Raw genomic sequence first — 8,428 nt, 5'->3', positions numbered from 1 at the left:
AAGCATCCAATTTGGTCTCACCCCAAAAAAACGGAACAAAAAGTGATTAAAAAATGTCCAACGGTCTAAATCCAGAATTAACTCAAACATAGTTCAGTCTTTTAACATGTTGACAGCTACTTTTTTTTTTTACTATTCATTCACAATTAGCTCACTTTTCCCCGCTTAGTTCATCTGTATTAAAAATGACAGGCTGTGGTTTAACTCTCGAGTCAGAAGCTGAAATAACTTTTTACACAGTAGTGACTTTCAGTGCGCTGAGTGTGTTCTGCAGTGTGAAAGCATCTCAGAAAGCTCAACTGTCTGGTTACATATCAGATAGTTTAAGATGAAACCAATAAGTAACACAATGGTAATGAACGACCTTCAGAAACACTTTGCTTCTTTTGTAATCTTCAAACAGAGTTAGTCTGCCTGTTTCCAACTGCTTCCTTCTAAATACCAGGTTAGTCGTCTGCCAGTTTGTTGTTATACTTATAGGTTGTTTAATGTATTTTGTCATAAAACTCTTAGTAAAAAAGAAAGAAAGAACATTTCAACAATATTCACTTTTCTTTATGCTTGATTTATTCCAAATAATAAGAGAAGTAATGCTGTTGGTTGCTCTAACACGTGCACAATAAAAAGCATTATTTATAACGAAAACACAGTGAACACACTCTGTTTCAACTCTCATTGTGTGCACACAACACATCCTGTAGACTTTGTTTAATAGGCACCACAGTTTGTTGAATTGATTAGACTTTGTCGTTTGTTCTATCAGAGCCAAAGCTTTTTGGCAGCATGTTCCTCTTTCAAGTCCTTTGGGAGGACATGCTAACCTTTGTGCTTCATCAAATTATTATTTTCCCCATTAACTTCAGTCACTCACAACAATGGCAAAAATGTATAATAAGAAGCTTTTTAATCAAGTCTGTTGGCAGGATGGATTGTGTTTGCTCATTCTTGTAGAAGCACAATTGATTGAAAAGCTGTAAGATGACATTTAGCTTTGCTGGGAATCATTTGAATTACCGGGGAAAAAAAGGTCAAGGCCTCAAAATAGCCTTTATTGATACGTACAATCAATTATATTAACGGCAACACTGAGACTGACAGGCAGACTGAGAGAGGAGTGTATGCATAATCTGGTGTTACTCTCATAACTCATTATAAAACAAATGAATAAAAAAGAAGCAAAGGAAAGAAACTAAAAAGAAGCATTTCAGAAATGACTGTTACTGTCTCTCGTCGAGTCTCCAGACTTCACATCCTCTGATTTGGAATTCTGTTGAAACACAAACATGCACAATGTAAACTCAAAGCTTACTCTAAGTTATGGGTTTATTTAATTAAAAGATGTTGTTCATATTTATCTGGAAGATTCTGCTGATGTCAAAAATCCACAAATAGTACAGTTCAGTGTATTTGATCTTATGTTTTACCATCACCTGGCTGAGACTATACAGGTTACACATGTGCAACCACCTGTTCAAAAAAATTGTTCAAATATTTGGAAAATAGTTTTTTGCTTTCTTGTTAACAGTTAAGCTGTTGTGAATGTCTGAGCTTGGTCTTAATACTGAACATAAGCACCTAAGAAGTGTTTATTAGACGCCTTTAGAAGTCCTGGTAGGTTTATTCTTCTGCTTTCGTTAAAGCCAAGCTAGCCGTTCCCCCCGGGCCCAGTCTTTAAGCTAAACTTAACATGTCTTGATAATCTCCTCTGATTCTCAGCAAAGAATCAGAAAAGCTTACTGCCCAAGATGTAACCAATCAGGACTCAAAGAGAAGTCCTTATTCTTGGAAATGAACTTGATGTTCCTCACCTTGGACTTGAAGAACAGGTTAATGACTCCCTTTGAGCGTCTGTCTGCTGTTCGGTCAGAAGTCCCACAGACAGACATGCTTTTACTGTCCCTCCTGACCCTGACAGAGTCCGTCTCCTCAGTGCCCGTGACCACAGCCAGGGACAGACCTAGAATGTAAACAACCTTTGTTTTTGTATCTCACTGATAACTGGATGACAATGAAACCTCTGCCCACCCCTGCTGCCTGGATTTGTTTTGACAAATTTTGCTCTAGCGTCTGTTCCAATGATTTTCTGTTTGAAATGTCAACACCGGATCAGCTGTGTGTGTGTGTGTGTGTGTGTGTGTGTGTGTGTGTGTGTGTGTGTGTTCAGTGAAGCTGTACAGCCTGCAGTCAGTGGAGCTAATCAGAGGAGTCTATTAAAACAACAATCAATGCTGGCTCAGCCTGCCTGCTCCAACATGGCGGGAGGCCAGAGGGACATCAGTGAATTGTGCTCTAATGCACTGTTTTGAAGTGCAGGGTTATGATACCGAATACAAACTGGACGTTTTTCAACAAAAAATACGACCAATATGATAACTTTGCTACCTCACATCGGAATTTGTGTCAGGTCAAGCAATTACTGCAACATTCCCCAGCCTGCCAAGTTTTTTTTATTGACATCCACAAGGCTTCAAAGGCTTATGGTGTCTTTTTTTTTTTTCTTTCTCTCCGGACAAAGAAATAAACACAGCCTGGGGTCATAACTTCAAAATTAGACAACTTTTGCCCCCAAGTTGTGTGTGTGACTAAACCCCAGTCGACTATGCAGCACCACGTGGGTTTGTGTATGTGAAATACCTGTGATGGCAGGCAGGGATCTGGAGTTGGCGTTCGTCAGCGACACATTTCCTTCATTCGGCTCAGACAAGTTGGTGTCACTACGGAACTCCTGTTTCTTGGACAGCTAGAGGGAGACAGAGATCACAACAAACTCCAACACAGTCCTGTCACTTCAACATCTCTTGACTCACTTCATCTGTTTCTTTCTAACTTGTTCCACATTTCCTCATCATCCTTTTTTCTCGTCACTCTCACCCGTTTGCTGTCAAGCGTGTTCGTCCGTTCTCTTTCTTCTGTGATAAAGATCATGCTGCTCCTCTTCTTCTTCTTCTTACTCTTCCTCAGTTTGACCTCCGCCTCGCCCACCGTCACCACTTCATCCACTGTTCCTGCACTCATGCTGCCGCTGGAGCGATGCAGAGAGGTGGTCCAGGAGACTGGAGACTCAGGGGGGAGGTCTCTGAGAGGAGTGAGTAAGGGTGAAGGTCATCAATAAATGGATATAAATATCTATATCTAAAATATCTAAAAATGGCAGACCTGCGCAAAATTTTTGTTCTAGACTTGGGGTGGAGTCCATGGGTGGAGATATCAGGGGAGGGGAGGGTATTTTTTTTTTTTTTACCAGAATCCAGATTGTGACATCATAAATTGAGCTAATTTGAAACAGAGCATTTTTCTCTGTGACGTAAGACTTATGCAGACTACAAACAAAGGACTGGATGGGTTTATTTCAGATTTTGTGGGTCAGTAGACATTTAGGTTACACAAATACATGTAAAAAAAATACAGTAAAAGTGGATTTGTCCCCTTCAATTACATTAACTCTATCAGATAAAATAAATGAACAGTCATTTCTTTCAGTGAATTTTGCATCGTCTAGGCACTCTGAGGTCTTGTGATGATTTCACATGTTTATACACCATCAAAACACATGTAAGTATGTTACCTGTCTGCACTGAGCTTAGTTGGGGTCCCACATTCAGATCCATGCAGTGAGGAGATGGAGATGATGGACTGGCGAAAGGAGCGCAGCATGGAGCGGGGACGAGTGGACTTCCTCTCATCAAAGTCCGGCTGGAAACAGATAGTCAAACTTTTTTTAGTATCTCGATAAAAAGACCGAAGCGTACTTCTGTTGTAAAGTTTATAGACAGTGTCTGTGGAAAAAAAAAGCGCCAAAGTCCATAATCAGAGAAGCGTAAAAATCAAAAAGCGAGTGAAGTTAAGAAGAGCTTATCGTCACTCCTTCTCATCATTAGTTTAATCTCTCATAAAGGGCAGGGCCACTTTAAAAGAAGTTCATGATCGTATTTATCCAATAAAGGAGCATCCTAACTGTGTCTGAAGCCAGCCTGTCAGCACATTATCAGCTCAGTGATTGCAGCTCTACCACAGCACCCTGCTTCTGCTTTTTCACCGTCTACCTCCCTCATCCTTATTTCTTACCAACTCTCTCACTCCGTACTCCTTCTCCACCTTCTTCTTCAGCTGTTTGAAGCACTCCTCCATCCGCTCATGGAATGGACGCAGGTCGTCCGCCACCCTCTTCCCATGCAGAGAGATCCCTCTGCCCAGTAATGGGATCTATAAAAACCAAGTTTTTATAATGTCAACACAACGACCACATCAAAACGACACGGCTTTATGTGGTGAGGTCGATAAAGTGTGCTAGGGTGTTTCAGTACCTGCCATGCGATGAAGTCTTTGAGGCGCAGCAGTTTGTCTCTGTCCTCGGGGTGCTGCTGAGTGTACTCTTCAGTAAAGAATGCCTGATAAATAGGAAACAATCAAACTCGTTAAAGGGATCACAGATCAACTTAGCATCGTGTTTGCACTGAGCTTTAACACCCCGGGGTGGATTCTTTACGTTTACCTTTTCATAGTTGGCAAAGCCTCCCATGACAGCAGGGTCCACGATGCCGTTGAGCAGCATGGAGAGGGGGTTGATGGGAAGACTCCAGTCAGCCTGGTACTGGTTTATCAAGGTCAGAATCTTCTCATTAGTGCACTCCATGGTCTCTATGGCATTTTCCAGTGGAGACAAGGTGGTCTGGAGAAAGAGGCAGAGGGGTAGAAAGAGCAGGGCAGAGGAGGAGAGAGAAATGGTAAAAAAATAAGATATGGGAAAGAACAGATCAAGTTAGGACCAGAGGTGTTCTTCATAGAAAACCAAATAAAAGGGATGTCATCTGTTGTGGTTGGTTGTGTGACAGCGGAGGTAAAAGCAAACAACTTACATGTTTCATGTCAGTGGCCTCAAACCAGCGCAAGATCCCTGGCAGCTTGTACACAGTGGTGAAGGTGGTGCGTTCAATCCACATCGACTAAAAAAGAAAGCGGATTAGATTAGCCTCTGCCCTTTTGTGAATAGTCATAACATGTGTTTCAGTCTTTTATCAAAGACTGCAGGATTTGCTTAAACTGCAGAAAGTGGGCAGAGGTGGAGTTCAAAGTCCTGAAGTTTAAGAAGGTTGCAGTGTGTGAGTGTTTAACCCTATAAGGTGACCTTACAGACGGAGAGTAAGTCTTAACTTTGCCAACTAAGACAATGATGGTGCCACGTATGGGCATTGTGTTCATATCAAGATATGATGTCTAATAAGTGGGATGCCTCACAGGAAACCAGAGTCTGATGCTGCATCTGAAGAGTTCATCTCAAACCCCCAAAAACATGATCCAATATCTTATCAAACAATCAAACCAAAACATGTCGAAAGAAAAAACAACATTATCTTACAGAAGAATGACATATTGTCAGACCAATGAAAAAGAAAATTAGACTTGACTGTTCCCTGTGTTCATGAATCTTTCTTTAAAAACAAACAACATAAAACAACTTACAGTGAACTCGTTGTTTGGGTCCACAGGTCCTTTCCTCACAGGTCTGGAGTAGTGAAAACGCTGCACGTAGTTAGACTTGTAGAAGCTTCAAACGGTGTAAAGAGAATGGGTGAGAGGGTTTAAATCCAATAAAGACAACAAAAGAGCCAAATGTGACAGCGTGATCAGAATGTGAGTTTAAAAATGCTGTGTGATGACTGACTTGATAATCTGGTCAGGAACAGGTTTGTTCTTCAGGCGAGGAGGAATCTCCAGGACCGGCTGCACAGTGAAACACTGGATATCTGATTCAGATCATTCAGGGATAAAACTTCACTACGTGATGGAGAGTGTCTCTACATCTCTGAAGCAGAGCGTACACACTCATATTTGATAAGTCAGGAACACCAGCTACTTGGTTTTCATGTTACACAGTTACACCGAAAGAAAAAGTAAGAGTGAGAAGTTAAAGTTAGGATACACTGTTGTGGAGAGTTCCTGATGTCGTCTCCTGGTATGGTGGTGGTGTTGAGGCGCACGGCGCTCGGGAACTGACTCATCAGATGGTTCTGAAAGTCCTCTCTGCGTTCATACTCTTTACCACGGTGGATGAACACCTTGTTCTGAAGCAGAAGACAACAACCTGGTCTTAAAAATGATAAATGAATATAAAAACATTTTTTATCCTGTTAAAAAAAAAAAAGGGTCGCCTCTCTCCGTATTATGACCTTCTTCAGCGGGACAGTCAGCACAAAGCTGCACACACATTATCTTTATCCAAGCCAAAAAACAAATGGCCCTGTACGTGGTCTCTCTTTTTGCCGCCCTGCTGCACTGAAACAAAGGTAGTGACTTTGTCATACCCCTTAACACAGCATATAAACACATCTACTGAATACAGGAGCAACAAAAGGTGGAATATTTGATCCTGCAACACTGCTGAAACCCATAGATCTACAATGTTCCCATAAGGTACTTGAAGTCCCTTGCTGGGAACTGTCTGGCTCCTGTGTTCAGAAACTTGTCTACTGTTGCAATTTTAAAGCTCAGCTCCACCGATGAAAATGAGAACAAATGTTTTCTTACCTCCTCATGTTTTTAAGATAAAGACTGTTTAACATGTGTGTTTTTTTTGCGCATACTGTGAATGTATGCCTTTTGTAATAAAGTCATCATTTCGCTCTCCCTAACAGAGACAAACAAACACCTTGAGAAACGGAGGGTAGCCTTGTCCATAGTAGCCCACGGCGAAGTAGTCCGGCTTTGGCCTCAGGATCTTCATAATGTTCTCATAGAACTTGGCTTGCTTCTCCTGCAGAGGGAGAGGCAGAGTGTGATTTAAAAAAGGAGACGTTTGGTTGTGCACCGTGTGCAGCTGAAGCACTTCTATCAGCTGGTACCAATGACAAAGCCACCCTCAGCAGAATGCTGGGCCTTTGAGGGTGATAGATGTAGAAAAAAAAAAGGGCACTGCATCCAAGGGCAGTGTCTGTCATTTATATAACCACATAAATTCAGCATTAGCAGAGAGGGCCTCTGCTGCAGTCATATAAAGGAGAGAGAGATGTTTTTTTCATTTCAAAGTGTAATTCTCTGTGGGGATGGGGAGGACGGATTTGGATAGAGGGGGGGGGGGGGGGGGGGTCACTTCTACTGTGGTTCAAAAGTGAGAGATTAAAGAAACAAACAAATGATTGAGAGGACAAAGTGAGACGGCTTTGAAGTTCCTGATGACTGGCAACCATATCTGTGGTCTCATATGGAATTACGGGGTTTTCAAACTTTGGTTATTCTGGCTTAAAAGGGAAGATCTGTGTCAAGGAAGTGTAAAGAAAGTATCCCTTTTTAAACAGGGATTTATTATTGCACTGAATCGTTGGTAATGTTGAAGTGCAGATGGCTACTTAAGTGAAACTGCTTATTGGGCACAATATGTTCTAACGCTGTGTGCTCTAAAAAAGCACTTCACAAAGATCAAGCTCTACTATTTGTCCAAAATACATTGAACACAAGTGTAACTGCTGCTACTTGAATAATTTGCTTGAGTTCACTTCCTTCCTTCAAATATCCACTTAAGCTCAAGACAACCACAACATCATAACATCTGTACAACGAGTTCAAACCACAAGGCAGAGAGAAGAAAGATGAAAAAAAAAAAAGGATGAAATAATCATGTATTACCAGTCTCTTGCTGAGTAATTCGTAGTCAAAGATCTCGTTCTCGTACTGTTCAGCTAATTCCTTACACAGAGTGATGGCCTCCTCCCACATCTAAACACACACACACACACACATTAGGAAAGAAGAAAGTGTCCTTCATTGCACCATCTGTTAATAAATCTGCAACAGCTGTCCTGTTGGGGAGCCAGCTTGTGAAATTCTGTGTTTCCAGGACCCTGGAGAGTGGAGGGAGATGTCTCTTTCCTCTGCTTCAGAGAACACAAAAAGCACTCATGGAGAATACAAAAAGATATAGTGTCACCAACACAGCCGCACTGCAATATTGCAACACTGTCTCATCTTTTAGAAGACACTGAATGGGAAAGGGAAAGAACATTTTTCAAAAATAATCGGCCATGCATTGAATTCTGATTTGATTTGTTCCTGCGCGTCACAAAGTTGAAGGATTATTTTTGCATTGTATTGTGTTCTCTTTATCCTTTTTGTGAAAGGAATGCAGGCGGTTTCTGCCCTCCAAAAAATAAATAAAAAATAAGAACATTTTCATTTTCTGTCTCTCAAAAGAGAAAAGTATAAGTGGAAGTGATTTCTGAGCAACACTTTTCAAAACAAAAGAGAAACACTTCATGCTCTACAAAAGATGCTGACCTTGCCCTTGTCAAAGTAGTCAATGATGGTGTCGTAGAGCGTTTCTTTGAGCTGCCGCTGGGTTTGGTAGCCGTGAGACTCGAACTGGGGGCTGCACGTCTCATCGAGCCACTAGAGGGAGAAAGCACAAATAGGAAAACAGTGAGCAACCATAACGTAT

General features: G+C 41.5%; 1 protein-coding gene across 1 annotated transcript in view; it reads right to left on the bottom strand.

Annotated features, from left to right (window-relative positions):
- Positions 1-544: 544 nt before the first annotated feature.
- LOC109993004 (dedicator of cytokinesis protein 2) overlaps positions 545-8,428 on the bottom strand; it is a 93,561-nt gene continuing 85,677 nt past the window's right edge. Inside the window, exons 37-51 of the mRNA XM_020645807.3 lie at positions 8,269-8,379; positions 7,621-7,710; positions 6,647-6,751; positions 5,921-6,062; positions 5,663-5,744; positions 5,461-5,545; positions 4,857-4,943; positions 4,493-4,669; positions 4,305-4,388; positions 4,066-4,203; positions 3,566-3,693; positions 2,872-3,076; positions 2,635-2,740; positions 1,809-1,957; positions 545-1,267 (exon numbers count right to left, since the gene is read on the bottom strand). Of these exons, the coding sequence (XP_020501463.2) occupies positions 1,205-1,267; positions 1,809-1,957; positions 2,635-2,740; positions 2,872-3,076; positions 3,566-3,693; positions 4,066-4,203; positions 4,305-4,388; positions 4,493-4,669; positions 4,857-4,943; positions 5,461-5,545; positions 5,663-5,744; positions 5,921-6,062; positions 6,647-6,751; positions 7,621-7,710; positions 8,269-8,379 (1,752 nt within the window). The 3' untranslated portion in view covers positions 545-1,204. The remainder of the gene's footprint in view (positions 1,268-1,808; positions 1,958-2,634; positions 2,741-2,871; positions 3,077-3,565; positions 3,694-4,065; positions 4,204-4,304; positions 4,389-4,492; positions 4,670-4,856; positions 4,944-5,460; positions 5,546-5,662; positions 5,745-5,920; positions 6,063-6,646; positions 6,752-7,620; positions 7,711-8,268; positions 8,380-8,428) is intronic.

Source organism: Labrus bergylta, chromosome 9, assembly GCF_963930695.1.
Source record: "Labrus bergylta chromosome 9, fLabBer1.1, whole genome shotgun sequence".
Classification (NCBI taxonomy): Eukaryota; Metazoa; Chordata; class Actinopteri; order Labriformes; family Labridae; genus Labrus; species Labrus bergylta.
This window is presented reverse-complemented; position numbering and strand designations above follow the sequence as displayed.